At 38.2% G+C, this 19,996-nt stretch overlaps 1 protein-coding gene across 1 annotated transcript; it reads left to right on the top strand.

Annotated features, from left to right (window-relative positions):
* The first annotated feature begins 542 nt into the window (after positions 1–542).
* On the top strand, positions 543–17,630 carry LOC126177064 (tRNA (guanine(37)-N1)-methyltransferase). Its single transcript, XM_049924300.1, has 3 exons — positions 543–2,118; positions 9,555–9,668; positions 17,345–17,630. Exons 1-2 carry the CDS (start codon positions 630–632, stop codon positions 9,572–9,574), a joined length of 1,509 nt encoding a protein of 502 aa, XP_049780257.1. The 5' UTR covers positions 543–629; the 3' UTR covers positions 9,575–9,668; positions 17,345–17,630.
* Positions 17,631–19,996: the final 2,366 nt, after the last annotated feature.

Below are 19,996 nucleotides of genomic sequence, written 5' to 3'. Positions count from 1 at the left end.
AGCTCCATTACGGCACAGTATCAGGATTTTTTTTTAGTCATTCGGAAGTAGTTTATGTATGAATTTTCGTCTTAGAATGTTATTTCTTTCATAAGTGTGTTTGTTACCCCTCTTTTACTTATGCGCGAAAACCATTCTCAGATACCGTGTTGCGTTTTCTTTTCCTTCTATTTAGCTTTTGCCGCAACTGCAATGTCAAAACCTATACATTAACGTTAATACTGTCCATATGATTTCAGCTGACACCATAGTCAAAACTAGGTAATAACATACGAAATGTAGAGTCCTGTGTGAACAGTAGCCCACCGGTGCCGCTGCAGTATGCAACTAGCTTTGGCGTCACCTTATTGGCATGCGGTGATCTAGCTGCACGAACAGATAGTACCGCGAAAATACGCCGAGATCTTTGAAATTGTACACAAAAATACATGTGGTTATGAATAGTAGCGTATGTAGGAATTTGATGTTATGTGAAAGTTGATTGCGTGTGTATTGGAAACTGCGCAGACATAATTATTGTGCTTTTGCAGAATAAGGTATTTTGTTCTCAAAAGTGTTTGTTTTGTTGGGAATATGTTTCTCGCTGTGTTCGTTGTACGTTAAACTTCTGTTCTTGTTTAAATAATCCGATGAGAAGTATTCACTTGTACCAGAAATGTTTCTGGAGTGTCTGTTTTGACACCAAAGTGCATCCCAAACAACTGAAGAAATTTACCTCTACGTCTTACACTTCACATAACAAATTTAAAATGGTTGATAGCTTACAGAGTGACAACAGTGAAGCCAGAGAGACAGCTCTCCACCCACCAGCCACCGTTCGTGGGCTAACAAAATTGGACAAAGTAGCTTTTTCGAAAAATGTTGTGGTCCCGTGTATAGAGTTTAATGTCACATCAGTGAAATTACAGGAACTAAGGAAAACCTTGCATAAATATTTATTAAGAATGGAAAACTTGAAACCATTGCAAGTTATCGGAAATACAGAAGCTGCTAATGATGATGCGAAAAGTGTAATGCGGAGATTTCTGTTAAATCCTACAATTATAACTTCTTTTAATGACTTCTCAGAAGAAGCAAAAATACAGTTGTTGAAACAAAACATTACCGAAAATTCTCTTTGTTTTACGAATATAATGTTGAATTTTGACAATTGGAAAGCAGAGGTGTTGCTCAAGTCTGTGTTGCCTTCAGACTTGGAGCCACTCACTTCATACTCGATTATTGGGCACATTATTCATGTGAATATACGAGAACATCTCTACCCATTTAAGATTATCATTGGAGAAATATTGTTGGAAAAAATTAAGAATGCTAAAACAGTTGTTAATAAGACTGACATCATTGACAACACCTACAGGAACTTCAAAATGGAAATTCTGTGTGGGGAGAACAATCTGATTACCCAAGTAAGAGAGAATCACTGTACATTTGAACTTGACTTTGCCACTGTTTATTGGAATCCTCGCTTGTCTACAGAGCATGAGAGAATAATATCTAAGCTAAAGCCAAGTGACGTATTGTACGATGTGTTCGCAGGGATTGGTCCATTCGCAATACCTGCGTGCAAACATAAATGTTTTGTTTTGGCAAATGATTTGAATCCTGAGGCGCACAAGTGGCTTGTACGTAATGGGCAACTAAACAAGGTGACAGAATATTTGACAACATTCAATAAGGATGGAACAGATTTCATAATAAATGACGTTAAGAAAGATATGCTTGAACGCTGGAAGAATGGAAAATGTGGTGGTAGTACAATGCACATTACAATGAACTTGCCAGCATTGGCAGTAACATTTCTGAAGGTGTTCAGTGGACTATTTGAACAGGGTGACAATGTGCCACCTGATACGTTCATTGAACCAGTTGTTCATGTGTACTGCTTTTGCAAAGGTGACACTTCAGATAATGCAGCTATCAGTTTGGTGGAAGAGAACTTGGGCCATAAAATTTCACAGAATCTTGTAGAAGTCTACAACATTAGAAATGTCGCAGTGAACAAAGATATGATGCGTGTTACATTTAAGCTTACGAAAGAAATTCTAGTTAATAATCAGTCTAGAGACTTGGGTCAAGATGGAGAACCATCCATGAAACGACGACGACCTGACTCTGATGGTGAGACATTCAAATTACTAATTTTATTATCTGACTAGGGAACTAGTTGTCAGAGCAGTAACTTTCTTCATGAATACGGGAACATGCATTCGCTTGCACTCATGGGATAAAAGATGTAAAAACTTGTTTAAATTTTGTCTCCTTGTACATTTGCTAGTTTGATAATGTTCAGTTACAGACTTCATTATAATTTTGGAATTGCAACAGTTTTCATACATAAGTTAATAGTATGCAACTGAAAGCAGTAGTTTAGTTTTGACATTCCTTTTTGTGCACATAATATTCCACACCTATCTCTACAAAGTTTTATTTTATTAGGTCTGACTATTGATAAACATGCTCTTTATTTCCACAAACTTCCAGCAAGTTGTCATGTCAAATGTATCATCAGCCAGTGTTGTTGCTCTATGCCATTTAATTTGTAGGGGACTACTATAGGACCTACAGTATAGAAATTGGTAGGAACTGTTGATCTACTATTTACACATCTTCAGCATATTACATGAAAGTTCAGGTTTTAGGTAGACTTCCTTTTTTGCATTTGGCAATACCGAAAATTCCAATTCCCATCTGCTTTGATCAGTCAAGTCATCATGATGATGAACACACCCCTATTTCCAGCATATACAATATGACTTCCATAACATCACTAAATATATATGTGAACAAAGATATAAACAATGTGAAATATTTCATTGCAGCAATAAAAAGAAACAAATGGGACAACCGCAGAAAGTAGAGGGTTTAGGATGGTGAAGAGCTGAATATACAATCCTCCTGAGACCTGGCGACAATTGTCATGATTTTTTTGGAAATAGATATTCTGTACCTGTCAAACAGGAGATAGTGAAATAAGATTCACAAAAGTTTTTCTTTTTTTCTTTTAAATTAATAATTTTCTGAAGTGTCTATTACAATGTACACTGGGTCTTGGAGACGTGTAAGTAAACATTAGAAAAGAAGTAATGTGTCCATTACAATGGACACTGGGTCTTGGAGACGTATAAGTAAACATTAGAAAGGAAGTTGAAAATGTAAAGTACTTTATTAATAGTTTATTGAAAAAATACAGGCTTTTTAGGCAGATATTACTTGAATCATACACTGATTATTAATTTAAAATATTGTTGTTGTTGTGGTCTTCAGTCCTGAGACTGGTTTGATGCAGCTCTCCATGCAATTTAAAATAATTAATATAAATTTAAAAAGTAAAATAAATGATGATTTTGACAGTTTTATTTCTGATGATGATACCCAGAGAAACAGTTTTTCTGTGATGTTAGACAGAGGAGAACTGAACAACCTTTGCACCTTATTTTGGGTTTCTTCATGCAGCCACTGTTCTTACACCTCATGCTATTTTTCAACCCAGTCATTTCTGGCAAATGGGTTACAGAAGGTGAAGCTGATTGTGGCGGCAATAATCTTCACCTTTCAGGAGTTGACTCATTATCTTCATCAGAATGTTGTTCCTCTTGGTCCCTTAACAAATGTTCAGCAATTCTAATTTTGAAATCAAGGTACTGCAGGATATTCTTCTTTGGCTCATCGTTCTTAATTTGGTCACTTTTGTACTGAATCCAAGTATTTGCAATTCTCAGATCTATGAAGTGAAAAATAGTTTTTACGGTCCACTTTTTGGTTCTGGTGCAGATCCTGTAAAAACTCATCATTCTATCAATCAGGTCTATGCCACCCACATTTTTATTGTAGCAGCTGATTACTGCTGGACGGCGAACCTGAATGTACCTCTGACCTTTTTTTTTACCACCTTTTACATTGATCCATAGGGTTCTTCCCAACCTTCGTCGATGCAGTTATGACTAGCTTTTGGTCATACCATTTTTAATAGAAATGCGTTAGTCTTTTCTCACTGCCTGGTCAACAGACCCACATCCTTGATTTGCAAGAATCTTGTCTGCTGTCAGATGGACTCTGGGTATTCTTGATTTCATGATTGTTCCAGTGGCAGGCAAGTTTTTTTCAGCCAATGATTCCAGTAAAGGAATAGAGGTAAAATACCTATCAAAGAACGCATGTGTTCCTTCTGGAAGACTCTGGCAAACCCTGAAGAGTGCTGAGGCTTCTATTCCTTGACCAGTAGCTTCTGGGAATGTTCCTTTACCCTGATAAATCTCAAAGTCAAAGACTAGTCCTGAAGGAGCAGCCAAAACAAAATTTTTAAGCCCTTCAGGATTTGGCTTTCCCCTGACAAATTGTTTTATTGCACGTGCTCCAGTGAACGGGATCATTTGTTCATCCACTGCCACTTCAGGAGTTCGAAGTAAACTGAGGCATGCTCTCTTTACATGTTCTAAAAGTGGCCTTCTTTTCCACAATTTATCTTTCTTTCTAGTTTTCTCTGTTACAGCATTGTCGTCTGTCACCTTCAAATTACTTCTAATGGTGAAGTATTGGTCTCGAGTCATTATTTCAGTAATGCTAATAACTCTTGTTGTTTTACCCCAGTACATCCTAACTTTAGGGTATCTCAAACAAGACATTAGTATTGTTGCTCCAATAAATACCTGCAATTCCTTGGCAGACAGCTTTAAAGACCTTACAGTCTGCTGTAAATATCTCATATCGGTAACTTCAGACGTATCCAAAAAAGGCCAGTCAAAGTACTGCTGAAAGTAGTCCATGATCTGCTTCTAATTATGTTCTGCAACTTCCATGGGCGAGAAGGTAGCCTGGAGTTCCTCAGATCTGAAATTTGGAAACAAAGCATGAAGGAAATATCGAAAATATCAAGAATAATAGAAAATTATTTTCAAGAAGGTATCACACTTACCTTTCGCATTTCTCCCAAAACATCGTGCAATTCTGTGAAGAACTCTCGTCATTAGAATTCTCGTCATCAGAATTATCAATGCTGCTGCTGCTCCTCTGTTCACCTGGGGAAGGAACATTGCGTTGCTGCACAGCATCCATCTGTCAGATCAAAATCACCATTCTCCTCCTCACTAATCTCAAGGTCTGACAAGTCTCCATTCAAAAGAATTTCTAATTCTTCTGAACTGAGCTTTGATCTGTATCCTTTAAGAAAATGATTGTTTTAACATAGTGCCTATTTTCCATACAGAAAATATTGATAATAGTGTGTGAGATAATGTCATTAAGCAACCGTCACAACAGGAAATGTATTGGAAATTAGCGAAGGTAATGACCACTAATGCCTACGAAATAGTGCTCAGAAATGTGGCTGCAAGTCCCAGCATCCACGCCTGTGGACATTACTTTTTGCAACGATAATTTATGGAAATGCACAATACTACCAAACCTTATTGCACAGAAATGTCATATAAGCACCACTTATAGATACTGTCTACAATGGGTCCTTTTTTCATAAAATAAGTTTCGAAAAACACAAAATAATGACTGAGAACTCACCTGCCATTGTAATACGTCGTAAACAAAGCTGCTACTTGGCGCCAAGTGATCGTAGTGACCGTCTCTCCTGCCAGATGGCTGCAGCATACAGTCCATTCAAATGTGCCACAGGTATTACAACGGAAAATGCAGAATCTTTGACAGCAGGATAGGAAACTCAATGTCCATTATAATGGACATGAGGTGTCAAGGGGATGTACAACAATAAGACGGTCCCCATTCCAAAACAAACAAATCTGAAAGCTGGAAAGCTGAAACGAAAATAGCGATACGAGACGCCACCTACCCCAGTCTCTCTCTCTCTCTCTCTCTCTCTCTCTCTCTCTCTCTCTCTCTCTCTCTCACACACACACACACACACACACACACACACACACACACACACACACACCAAAATAACCATAGCTGAAACCGCTCTGAAAATACCACCACACATTCATCCTTGGTTTGAAAAGCATGGACTTTGGTCAATTTCATAAACTCTACACACTGCTTACACCTCGCACACTCTACCAAGAGGCCATATAACTGGAGAAATTTTATTGTTGACACCATATTGTCATCCATAGCAGCAAACAACCAATGACTAGTCAAGTTTGTTGTGAGATAAATACATAGGACCAAACAAAACACCAGAAAGAGACTTTCAAACCATTAACAACGTGACTAACTAACAGTTTCAAAACTGAAAACAAGTTAGTAACCAATAACTAATGACATCAGAATAACTTGCTGCCAAGGCAACAAAAACCCAACTTCCTAAATATAGAGTAACACTCAGCACTAAGTCCCATGCCGCACTGACATCACTGACAAATAATTTAAAAAGCATAAATACACCACACTACAGTGCACCACTGCTTACTCCAAAATGCTGTCTGCAAACACAATATATTTTAAACACATCGCACCTAAATGATATAACACAACACAGTTACGTTGTGGGTCAGAGCAGATGAGCGGAATTATAATATTCAGTTGATGCTTGTAATTTGCATTGCATTTTATTGGGTGGTGTTTAAAAATGTATCATGCTGTAATTTATATTGGTATATGAGAAATTCAGAAACGGCTTTGACTTTTTCATTCTTACAAGCATATTTTGATAAAATTTAGTACAAGTACAAGTGAAATATCAAGCATAGACCAGTTCTACGTGAAACTAAAATGCAGGAAGGAATAGTATCTACATCTTGAAATTAAATAACAATTATCCAATTGTGACTAGGAATGACTTTTTAAAGAAAAGTAGCCTATGTGTAATATGGTATGGCTGTTGGCAAGGTGTCTGAATACGTAAAATAATGTAGGCCCTAATTGCGTCCCAAACATGTCATCGTCAATAACAGTCCTTCAACATATTTTGAATACAATCTAGGCATCTTGGATTTTTTTTAAAGTTAGTGTGCAAATTCTAAAAGTTAATAAACACAGTTCCACATTGTTTTAGCTCTTGGTATGCAATACCTGAGATGTTGAGCTCCTTCAAATGAGGTTGGTCTAAACATTCCCTTTCTTTAAAAAATAAAAAATAATAAAAAAAAAACGTGTGTGTGTGTGGGGGGGGGGGGGGCGGGAGGTGGGGGGTGAGAAGTAGAGATTACATAGCAGTTAGGAAAAGTCTCCCTGTGAAACTTGCGACTTCAGCTCGTGGCTAGATAAAGTAGACAGTGTAGAAAATGTAGGATTCATAGTTGAGTAGTTTGGTTACAACTGCAACTCAGGCTAGAGAAAAAATGGCATGACCATCACAGCCAGGTAAGTCTAGCCAGTGAGATACTTTATTCAGATTCTCCCGTCTGCAATGGGTGTCTAAATGAGGATCCCATGCCTCTGGTGGTTATTGTAGGCTGTTACAGTGACACTAATATTTGTGGATTCTGTCAATGACAGGCATTGGTCGAAGACAGACGATCTTTTCAAATCAGTTTCTCACTATGTTTGTGGTCACACTGTAGCCGATCTCATCATCCAAGTGTACAGACTTCGGATGACAATTAACAAAATTCAAATTGGTTTATTTTCTTTGGTCAAATTGAATTACGTTCTCACATACAAAATATGGACCATGAGAAACTGCTAAATTTAGTCAAAGAGAGAGTGAGTGAGTTTGTGGTAACCCAAGGATAAAAATATCATAATCAGGGTATAGTTTGGAATCTGTGGACTAAAATCACAGGTTTTTTGGAAATCACAAGTATGCAACATTCTTATTGGAAATTTTAGGTGTAATTTATAACTTCAAAAAATAATTTGTTCAACTGAGAAGGGCAGTGTGTCTTATGCTTATAGTTAGTTACTGCAGTGGATCTGTCTTGGGTTGGGGTAGGTATGTAGCAGATGTCTACTAATTATTATTAAGTAACTGCTGAGTGACGTGTTTAAGCCAGTAGTGTGGTGTTTCTGTTGTATGAAGCAATTTGTAATACTCTAAACTTCATGTTCGCCTTTCACACGTACACTGAATCACAGTCATTAAAGAGTAATTGGCATATCTATGCACAACTTCAAATAAATACAGCAAAACAGTGTTTGTAATATAGCTTTTCAAGGTCACCATGAATCATCCTGAGTGTGAAACTGAATGTTTCTCTCTCCATCTCATATATTCATAAGACTTGGTTATTATTCTAATAATTGAAGACAAAGTGTGCAGTAATCATCATGTTCTATTCGAGACAGATATAGCTCATTTAAATGCATTTGGCATCTTTTTAATTGCAAAGACTGGACTGCAGCTTTCTTCTCTAAGCACAGAGTTGCCATGGTATCCATCTCACCCTCAGGGTTCCAAATCTGACCTACTTTGTACATAGAATAGATTCTAACCTAACCTCTTTCACCTTGCCAAAAACTGACAAAGGCGATCGGATACAGTGTGACCAAGCTTTCGACCAACGTTATCGGGTAACCTCTGGCAACAGCAGCTGGCGACTGTTGTCAGTGCCACTGGGAATGCAGTCTTATTGGTTCCACAACCTGTTTGACAGCAACACAAAAAAGGAACCGACTATTACAATGGTTTTCTCAATGGCCAGTGGAAATAGTATGAGGGCCAACAAGGTTGCTCGAACTTTATCAGTGCATCATGCTGCTCACCTGAAATCTAGCATTTCCAACCTGTTATTCGTCATTTTAAGGCAAGCAACATACTGCTCTGGCTCTCGCAGCTGCATCATGTGCTATTTCTGCACTGACATCATAAAGCTTTACTAAAAGTTAACTTGAGTCATCTGAAATTCTATTGACCTGTATCCTCTGTAAATGAGGAGGAGTGGACCTATGGTTTCCTCCTGTTTCAGCAAAGGTCGAAGCAGAGTTGTTTAAGCTTGTTACCATCACAAAGTTTGTGTAAGTCAAATTGTGTAAGAATTCGATTATCTTCTGAACAGTACAAACCTGCGATCACTTTGCTGCTACACCAACACCATCAGAAAAGGATCACCCATGGCAAGTCTAAAAAATTACACTCAGTCCAAATAAATTCCAAAATTTGCAAAATGATTACGCAAATCTGAAAAGTTCTTAAAATTATTATACTGGGCAACAGAGCCATCACTGAAGACCCCCTCTCTCTCTCTCTCTCTCTCTCTGTCTTGTTTTTCACACAATACTGAAACATGTGCATGTTTTTACTCCGTTAGATGTATTGCACATTGATTGTTCATTTTCGAAAAAGTTTGTCACAACAGGAAGGCCAGTTGTCTGATTGTTAATTTTCTGCCAAATCCTTGGTGCCACTTCTTCTCCAGGTTTTAGACTCAGAACTTCACGTTCAGATATTGTGTTTAGTGCTTTAATACAAAAAGTGTGGAACTAAAGATGTACAATTCTTTCTGATAGTTTCAACAAAATTTTTAGTTGACAGCTGTGTCCTTCACTCGAACTGGATTTATGTTTTTTATTGCACAGTTTTACAACAGTATTTGTGTGTGAACTACTTTGTAATTGATGTTGCTTTATTTAAGTTGTTTATATTTTAAATCATGTTGGACCTTTAAATGAGACAGTTAATGTTACATGTGGTTTTTTCCTTTTTTTAGATGGGGAAGGAAAAACATAACAAAAAGAGTAAAAACAGTGTCTTTAAGGTTGCTGGTGCAAAGAGCTTAAAAGTGAAAAATAAGGCTAAACCAGTGAACACTCAGTTGAAAAAGGTAGGGTTAATTTATTGAATTATGAAACATTACACACATCTGTAGCTCAAAAATGATTAAAGAAAGGCAAAGGCGACCATTCATCTATAGGAGATTTTCTGTAATGTATTTATGTGCTCCATACATCTATCCACTATAGGTGAGTGGTTGTCTTTACCTTATTTTGGATATTGTCTAGTGGAGAAATATCCATTATTGTTGTAAAATAATTAATGCAAGATGTGCCAGAAATGGAACTGACAACAGTGCAAGTTATCTAGCAATTTTGTTTTGTGTTGTTCCGCTTCTTTAGACCAGTGTACTTAATTTATAGCAAATTTATGCAATCAACTTTCGTGTTAAACTGTGGAACCTGTGGACGTAACCTTTGAGAAATTGAAACAGGCCTATGGGGAACATTCCTTATCAGTGCCTTAATTTTTTTCTGGCACAAATCATTTTTGGAAGACTGAGAACATGTTGAAGATGAACCTTCACCCAGGGAGACCTTCAACTTCAAAAACTGACGAAAACATCAAACGTGGGTGTTGTTGTGAGATCAGACTGGCGTTTAACAATAAGGATGATGGGTGACCTGTTAAATTTAAACACTTCCATTGTACATCAAATTTTGACCAAAGATTTGCACATGCAAAAGGTTTGTGTCAAAATTGTGCCCAAAAAGCGTATGACTGACATTCGAGGAAACGTGAGCATCGATCCTCTTGAGACGATTGCCAAGGACCGAGAGTGGAATGTCAAGGACCATGAATGGTTCAGTCATGTGATCACAGGTAGGTGATGAAGCCTCAATTTTTGAGTACAATCCTGATACAAAGCAGCAAATTGAGGAGTGGCACACTGAGACATCTCGACCAAAAACAGCTCAAATGAGCAAATTAAAGATGAAAACAATGATGATTTGCTTTTTTGACTGTAGGGGTATTGTGCATAAAGAATTTGTTCCTGCAGGACAAACTGTCAACCCAGAGTTTTCAAACTATCAACCCAGAGTTTTAAAAATACATCTTTGAAAGGCTAAGGAAAACGGTAAATCGAGTGAAACTGGACATTGCAGATAAGTGATGCCGCATCATGACAATGCCCTGTGTCACACAGCTACTTCCATCCAATGACATACCAAGGATTTTGTCAAAACAGGGGTCTGATTTGTCAAAAAGCCTTAAAAAGACTCATTTATTCTCAAAATTTCCATAAAGAACGATAAACCATTTTGTTCAACAATAATCTTGGCATTTTCACCAAGCGGAGATATAATCTCGTTACTTAGGAGTGCTGTATTTTGGCAAACCACTAAGAAACAGTAATGCCTCAATCTCCCTTCACCAACCAGATATTTTTACACTCTTGTTCTTTCGGTATGAATTTGAGCTGAGAAAGAGATCAGGAATGAATGAGCACAAATTCTTTGGAACACGGTGATTGTTACTGACATGGCTTCTGAAAGAAAGAGATCTCTGTTCGACAGAGAACGTAGAATAATTTTTGGTGGTGAAAATGCAGATGATCTGGAACTATTCAACCTTATACTTCCCCAAATTTCCTCATTTATGTATGCATCTCTCACTCCCTGCAATTAAGAAAGATCATTTTCTGCATTAAAAAATGCCCCAGCGGACAAATGCGTGAGCCTAAAAGAGGAGAATTTTGATTATTATTTGTTTCTCGTATGGCTTTTTGCGCCAGGAGTATGCTCGGCTTTCCTTCAATGCAGCTTTTTCATTTATGTAAAGGGACTGCATCTTTAAGGGAATTGGATTCTTTCATGAAATAAAGACATTCAGAAGATATTGACTGTGGCCTAATGTAAGGGACCAACCCCAGAATTTGTCTAAATTGAAAATGAGAAACAACAGAAAACCATTTTCAGGGTTGCCGGTGGATGGATTCAAACTACCTAGCCTCACAAAACCGGGGATTGCTAGATCAGTAGCCCAACGTGCAGAGCTACCCCAAGTTGGTGTAGAATTTGGAAGGAACTGGTTGTAGTCATTTGATAGTGTATGAATACAAGCATATTTTAAGATTTAATTGTGCATGGAATTGCTGGTTGCAGTTATTACAATATAACAAGATCGTAAATAGATTCTGGATGAAAGGGCGAGGGAGAGAAACATAACACAGTCGGGTCCAATGAATTCGAGCATCCTGCTAAAAAAAAAATCTTTTAGAAACTAACGAACTACAGGATGTTCTGTCGTTCTGTGCCCCTACCAGTCTCCACAAACCCCTCCCCAGCATTCTGTATCAGAACTGGTTTTCATAATTGAGTACTGCCCAGGTAACCAGGTGGGTGATATTTTGCCATTTAGGCTACTGATGATAAAATATTGAACCTTTTTTTTTTTTAAGAAAAGAAATGCAACGATCGCTTTTTGGGTGATGTTTTTGTTGTTGATCAACTCGAAATTTATGCGGCACGAGATAAATCCAAGTGTACTTTTATGCAGTAATTTTAATTTAATGTTGTTTTTAATGATTTTTACCTCTCCAATGCCTTGCAACCCCAAAGCTCTACCAACCTCTAAATAATGAATCCAGTGCTAGCACTGAACTGTTATAGATAGACAATTCAGGCTATTGTAGCAGTGTGTACACTTTCTTAACTTAACATAACGCTAATGGATGAATCAAAATCGATTTTCCGCTTCTTTCTTTGTACAAACTTATCCATAATTAGAAATTATCAGAACAGCACACAGTACAAAAACAATAAACGGTAGCAGTTACATTATATTCAACTGCAAGTAAGAACTCAGCTGATTAACAAAACAAAAGCTGAGTTCAAATAAGACCAACAACTGGTCTTGATCAAAATAGGTGTGGGCAATGGGCAATAATACTATGGATGTGGAGATAGTTTAAATCTGTTGTTGGCCTTACTGGCAATCGGTTGTGTGTATCCCTTTATCATCATGTGTTTGAAAACCAAAATATCTTTCAATTTCACTACACAGCAACTAGGTCATCCGTAATTTCATTTAGGTGATGGGCGGAGTCCAGACACTGTGCACCACCCCCCCCCCCACCCCCCCACCCCCTGTGCCCCAAATTCATATTCTTGAGGAGGAAAAAAACCTTGTTTCACAAAGCGCCTAGCATCTAGTGCACGTTGGTCTATTGATTATTTAGTTGATTTCGAAATGCATCCTTATTGGTTTTTTAACACATTCCAAGTTGATTTCTGAATGAATATTTGAATGCGTGCATAGCGTACGTGATGTCCCTGCCAGGGGAAAAACCATCTAGAAATAAACTTTCCTGCAGACAAAAGGGGGTGGGGCTATACGAGCTGAACAGAATAAAGCTGAACGGGTGAATGCCAACTGCAGTTTGTTTATGTGATTGATTTGGTATGCAAATGATCAGCGTTGTTATAATTACTAGCGAAGTCCATAGTTTCAGACTACCAGAGTGGAAATAAATGACTAACAGGAATAACAGGTAGCTAAGAAATATTATGTATTATCTTCGCGGTGTATGCAAGAAAATTTTGACAGAAAATTTTTGGCCAGATTGCTACCTAGAAAGGGCAAGTTGTACAATCCCCAGCTAGGAGCCACTAGGGTCTATTCTGGAAGTAGTGTGGAAAACGCGTTGTACGAATATGTAATAACGCCCAACCAGAGAATAATCGCTGGATAACTAAATTGGTGATTCTGTCAGGGTTAGTAGAGTTAACTGGAGAATGAGTTTTGGCAGTGTTAGGAATAGTTACAGAATTAGTGAAGATTGTTTGTTAGAACAAGGAACGAGAAGAAACGGGGACAACACAAGCCAGCCGGTGTGGCTGAGCGGTTCTAGGCGCTTCAGTCTAGAACAGCGCGACCGCTACGGTCGCAGGTTTGATTCCTACCTCAGGTAGGGATGTGTGTGATGTCCTTAGGTTAGTTAGGTTTAAGTAGTTCTAGGGGACCAATGACCTCAGATGTTAAACCCCATAGTGCTCAGAGCCATTTTGAACATCACACAAATTATGGACGAATATGACGATTCCAAATTTATACGAAAATTTCGTACTACTACTTTTCGATCCCATGCTTGAGAAACTGGAGCATATGAATGAAATGTGAAACTCATTTTGCTTGTAGTAGGCTAAATAGGCATTTCATATTGGTACTGCATGAATTATATTCTGTCTATTATAAAAATAACAATTATTACCAAAACAGTCAGACTTATTTGGTGTGTTAAGATTCCTGTGATTTTAGAAAGGCCTGTTTTCTTTTATATAGTAGACAGTGACAAAATAGACGTAATCATATCGAGAAACCACACCCGTCTTGGGTACTGTATGTATTAACAGCTTTTTCAGTATTAGACAACGATATTTTGATTTTTCATGTAGCAAAACATTTGACGAATTTTGATGAGGTAATAGATTCTTTTGCAGAAAGGAAAGCACACAATGTAAAGCTGTAGCAAGATTAGTCAGAAAAAAATTCTAGGAGCTAAGGACTGAATAAATGTGTACTGTTTTGCTTGTCTCTTGTCTATACTGGTTTTATGTATGCTATATTTAATTTTATGTCACACAGAAGAGCAAGTTATTAGCTAATAAGCAATAAAGAGCCCAAATTTTCTGAAGAGTTAATTGGCCAACTGGGAGCAGGAGAGGCACTACAGGATGTTTTAATTTCCGCTATCCTGAATATAACTTGATGGCATTCATTACAAAATATACACATTTGAGTTCCACAGTGCGAAATACAGTGACGTGCGGCAGAAGAATGCTGTGCGAAGAAACGTGGCACTGCACTTTGGCACACTTAAGACCAAATAACACTTCTTACATTTCCTCAAAGTTATATGTTTTGTGCATCAGACTCTTCAGAAAGATGTGCACTACAAAATGAACATATTTTTGAAAAGTGTTTATTTTTTGACGTCCTATCTCAAACACTCTAGGGAGACGGGCGGAGGGGACACCACCATCTAGTATTGCCCTGGTTCGAAATATTGTAGATCCTGGGCTGATGCGCAGAGCAGTCTGAGTTATGGGGGGGGGGGGGGGGGGGGGGGCTCCATGTGATCTGTGTTTTCGTTTAGTGATTTTGCTGTTTCCTCTTCGTTTACTGCTCTCACGTCAAATGAAAAAAAAAAGTGATTTCTACGGCTGGGAGCTATCAAGTGAATACACATACATTCACATAATTACAGAGGGCTAAAATATGTTGTTAGTTTCAGATTTTATTTTATTTCCACCTTTCTGACAGCCAAGCATTAATCACCTTGCAGAACAATGAAGTTATTTTTATCGCTTTGCCATAGAAATGCTACTTTTAATTTATCTTTTCCACTGAGGCAGCCAATTTGAAACAAAGTGTTTAATTCCACACCATTGACCGTTTCAACTGTTCGCTGCATTTCAAGTGTACGGCTTCATCTTCTAGCATGTATGGTATTATGCCGTAATAAAGAACCAAATATGAGATAATACAGTGGTACTGGTACTCCAAGAAAATTTACATCCTGAAAACTACACTGACAAGCTTAATATCAGGTCAAGGCCTACATCGTTGGGAATCTGGATATACAAACGTTCACTTTAAGGCGAATTATTCATTTCAGCATGGTTCAAGAAATTGCGATGCTCTTGGAGTATCCTCTGATGTCTTGTTTCTTTTATAATTTTAGATCTTTTAATGTTTTAAACATGGAAACATACGGGCATCCTACATCATCGCAGCTGCGTGAGCTCTGTGACGCCTCTTATCTCGCATTCTCTGGCAACCGCTGGAACAAATCTATTTCTAATAGGTTGCGGGAAAATATTACGAATTGTGGTTCGAATAGCGTTATTTTCTAAGTAAATTTCGTTTTACGCAAGATGAACTATGTGCGAGAATGTACGATGAATTTCTTAAATCACAGAGTGTTTGACTCTCATTTAAAAGTCAGCTCTTTGATGGCAAGCCATTCAGAAGAATTTTGAGCCCAGAAGATCAGAGATTTATGTCAGTATTAAACATTTTACTGGCACATTTGTGTGATGTATCTTAAAGTGTAAAACACGCAAAAAAAAAGATCAACATTATATGTGAAACCTTAGCTTCTCTTGTAGGTTATTAAAATATTACATATGAAAGCTTTGCTTTTCTTGTAGCAACACTATATATATTAATTTAAACCATTAACTTTTCCTGTTCGCGTGTTTGCGCTGCTTAACAGTGATGTTGCAATTGACTGACTACATCACGTGTCCTATGCTCTGAATAATCGCTATTATCCGCTGGCGAGATCACGTGATATGAGCTATGACTGGCTTACAAAAGCGCATCACAATCTTGATTTCAGTGCTTCGAAAAGTAACATGTGGTGTTCGGTGGAATGCGAATTTATACTTTCGTAATACGAAAATATGCAGCATACATGTTGTTGCACATCAAAGAACATTCCAAACCATGTTTTTTCCCTCTGTGTTTCATTTTCTAAAGTGTCAGGAAATTATAAGCCGCTGCATAAAACCATAACCATTCAAATGATTGACAAATTTTATAGTTCTGAGGGAAAGTATACTGTCACTTAACACGGAAAAAGTGTATTTTCACCCGGAGAAAGTGTATTTTTAACTGGGAGATCCAGGAAAAATCTGTGAATATTTTTCCTTGTCCACGTGTACACCCTGTTCATGATAGAATAAAATTAGGTGCCAAATGAGGGCTCATTCCTATACTGTTTCTTTGACAGGCAAAACTTTTGTTGTATGAGCTACCCAAGAAGAAGAAGAAGAAGAAGAAGAAGAGGAGGTAATAGTAGTACTTCTATGTATCACACTTAATTTGAATTTGACTTTCATAGATGAAACTCTGTGCACCATTTTTTTCCTAAATAAAACTAACACTGTTAAGCACTGGCGGGAATTTAAGGAGAAAGCAACTTTTCGTGTGACGTATCACTGTCAAGAAACATATCTCGATGAAACTTACATAGGAAGAATTGCTACAGTATGTTATAGGAGATAACTGAAGTAAATACACAAAGAGAATGACACTTTCAGTCTAAAACAGACTACGGAACATCGTTCCGAGTAGGGTTTGTGATCACCATGGACAGCATTGCACGCTCTCTAATGTGCTCTCATGCTGGTCATATCATTGGTAAGGAGCTGCTGTAGGAGGACATTCTATTCCTCTACCAAAGCAGTTGACAGCTGCTGGATGTTCATTGGTACATGTGAACATACTGCAATATATCTGCCCAGTGCATCCAAGTGGGATTTAAGTCGGGGGTGGGGGGCATGGAGCCAGTCTAGTCCATTTACTGAAATGTGTAGTGCACACAGAAATTGTCAAACATGGTTGATTTGATGGTCCAGATGTTATGTTGTGGGGAGGTATAATGTCGCATGGGCGTGTTTGTGTTGATTCCTTGGCCACAAAATTTGCCTGATCGGAACCCGATGGAATATATGTGGGACACTATCATGAGACAGCTCTGCACCCATAATGTACAGGAATAGTGTAGCCTGTACATAGACATCTGGTACCATGTAAGCATGGAAATCTACCAAAGTCTTGTCAAATCCTTGTCATGCATAATCCCTGTTGTATTCCATTCCAGAGGTGGACCAACACACTGTTAACACATGGCAGTAACATCTTGGCTCGTCGATGTGTATTCATTTAGGAACCATTGTTTCTGAGTGTTGTTTTATGCTTGATTTTTTGTTTCAGATAAGTGAAATAAATCGCAAAATGATAAAAGACATTGATAATCAGCTGGTAGAACTACATACACAGCTGACACAGCCCTCAAAAACTGCAGCTCAGAAGACAGAGGAGAAAAGGCCTCTGCCTTCTGTTAGTCTACAGAAGGCACCAGTGGAAACTACAGAAGCAACAGAAAAAGTTTGTGCAATGAAGCTCTGAACTTTTTTGTGTTATCTTTAGCGTCTGGTGAATAAATGTTTTTATGACTTGTTGATCACGCTAGTGAATACAACTTCCTATTTTAGAGTGAGCAGTTGTTTTTATTTATTTTTTAATTCTCCTTATCACTACTATATTTTACATGTACTTTTGATGCCTCTGTCAATAACTAGTGTTCATATGTATCATAAAGCTATGTAACATTGGTCTCCCCCATAGCCCCCTACTGCTTCCCCATAGCCTTCTTCCTCCCCATGCCCATGTAGCCCTCTTCACCACCTTGCCGTAGCCCTCTTCAGCACCTCGCCGTAGCCCTCTTCAGCCCCTCCCCGTACCCCTCTTCAGCCCCTCCCCGTAGCCCTCTTCCTCCCCTTAGCGCTCTCTCTCTCTCTCTCTCTCTCTCTCTCTCTCTCTCTCTCTCTCTCTCTCTCTCTCTCTCTCTCCCCCCCCCCCCCCACCAATTACTTCCTCTCCCCCGCCCCCACTCTCCCCTGCCACCACTTCCACTCTTCCCTGACCCCCTCTTCCTCATTGCGCACCAAGAGAGCTGCTGAGTTTAAAGTCTCTGTCTGACAGATGGATCACCATCAACAGTGTTGCATGCTCTCACTTCTGGAGACAGTGTGGAGAAGTTAGAAATTGGCACAAAGATTGATGATAAGGGATTTAATGCCACCCCCCTCCCTGCCCCTTCAACTGTAAAGGCAAAGGGAAAATTGAAGTAATAGGATCCTATGAGTTGTACACACATATATGGTTACAAGTACAGGGCGTTAAGTCCAGGAACACTTTCAATTATTTATTGCACAAGAACCAAACATTGTAAAGGTGTCATACATACGTCGTTTTGAAGAGAAATCCTAAAAGTTTTTTTCGTGTATAATGCCACAACATAGTTTAGTAATTTTCTGGTAGTCAGCGCCAGTCGCAAACATGGCAAGTTCAGGTGCTGGGACAGCTGTTTCATGAAATGGCCTCCCTGATCACAATATTTCACTCTATGTGACCTTTTCCTGTGAAAATCGGGTGTATGTAACACCTCTACCAAGTTTTGTAGCAGAGCTCCGGGAGAGAATACGGAAAGCGACTGCCACAGTCGACAATGCCATGCTGGGACAGGTATGGCAAGAATATGATTACCGTATTGATGTCTGCCGGGTCACTCATGGTTCGCATATCGAATGTTTGTAAAAAAAACTTTCAGTGTGTCTCTTCAAAATGCAATACGTATGACATCTGTACAATGTTTAGTTCCTGTGCTATAAATAATTGAAAGTGTTCCTGGGCTTTATGTACAACCTGTATTTGAAGAGAGTTAAGTAAAATAGAATGATTATTTTGCTGAAAAATACCAAAAGAAAAAAAGTATGTTATGGAGGATTCAATGTTTTGGGAGTATGGTTTATTGACTAAAAAAAATAAAAAAACATCAGTAATTGTTCCTTCTAAAATTTATGTTTTTTGGAATGAAATTAAGTTTGGCTACAATAAATCTTTGAAAACTTGCTAAAATACATGAAATGCCTAATGAGTTGCTATTTCACATTTAGAAAGGTAAACTGTATGTATCATCTTGACAACTCCTTCCGTTCTACTTTTTTATGAATTTTTGCTCATAAAATGCAGGATGGTAAAATACATACTCTTGGTGATAGACTTAAATATCTGAGTGGAGTGGGTTTTGGGCTGGGGGTTGTGCAATAGTGGACTTATTTTACAATGGCATGTCTTAACATACACAGGGTGGCCCATTGATCGTGACCAGGGAAAATATCTCACGAAATAAGCGTCAAACGAAAAAACTACAAAGAACGAAACTTGTCTAGCTTGAAGGGGGAAACCAGATGGCGCTATGGTTGTCCCACTAGATGGCGCTACCATAGGTCAAATGGATATCAACTGTTTTTTTTTTTTTTAGATAGGAACCCCCATTTTTTATTACATATTTGGGTAGTACATAAATAAATATGAATGTTTTAGTTCAACCACTTTTTTTGCTTTGTGATAGATGGCCCTGTAATGGTCACAAACATATGGCTCACAATTTTAGACGAACAGGTAGGTTTTTTAAATTAAAATACAGAACGTAGGTACGTTTGAACATTTTATTTCGGTTGTTGCTGTGTGATACATGTACCTTTGTGAACTTATCATTTGTGAGATTGCATGCCGTTGCAGTGTGATTACCTGTAAATACCACATTAATGCAATAAATGCTCAAAATGATGTCTGTCAACCTCAGTGCATTTGGCAATACGTGTAACGACTTTCCTCTCAACAGCGAGTATTTCGCCTTCCGTAATGTTCGCACATGCATTGACAATGCGCTGACGCATGTTGTCAGGCATTGTCGGTGGATAACGACAGCAAATATCCTTCAACTTACCCACAAAAAGAAATCCAGGGACGTCATATCCGGTGAACGTGCGGGCCATGGTATGGTGCTTTGATGACCAA

This window comes from Schistocerca cancellata, chromosome 3 (assembly GCF_023864275.1).
Source record: "Schistocerca cancellata isolate TAMUIC-IGC-003103 chromosome 3, iqSchCanc2.1, whole genome shotgun sequence".
In the NCBI taxonomy this organism is placed as follows: domain Eukaryota; kingdom Metazoa; phylum Arthropoda; class Insecta; order Orthoptera; family Acrididae; genus Schistocerca; species Schistocerca cancellata.
This window is presented reverse-complemented; position numbering and strand designations above follow the sequence as displayed.

Excerpts from the sequence above, each read along its gene's own strand:
- LOC126177064 (XM_049924300.1), top strand. The coding sequence starts at position 630 with ATGAGAAGTATTCACTTGTACCAGAAATGTTTCTGGAGTGTCTGTTTT. Across the intron at positions 2,119-9,554 it reads ACGACGACCTGACTCTGATG|ATGGGGAAGGAAAAACATAA; the intron begins GTGAGACATTCA and ends TCCTTTTTTTAG.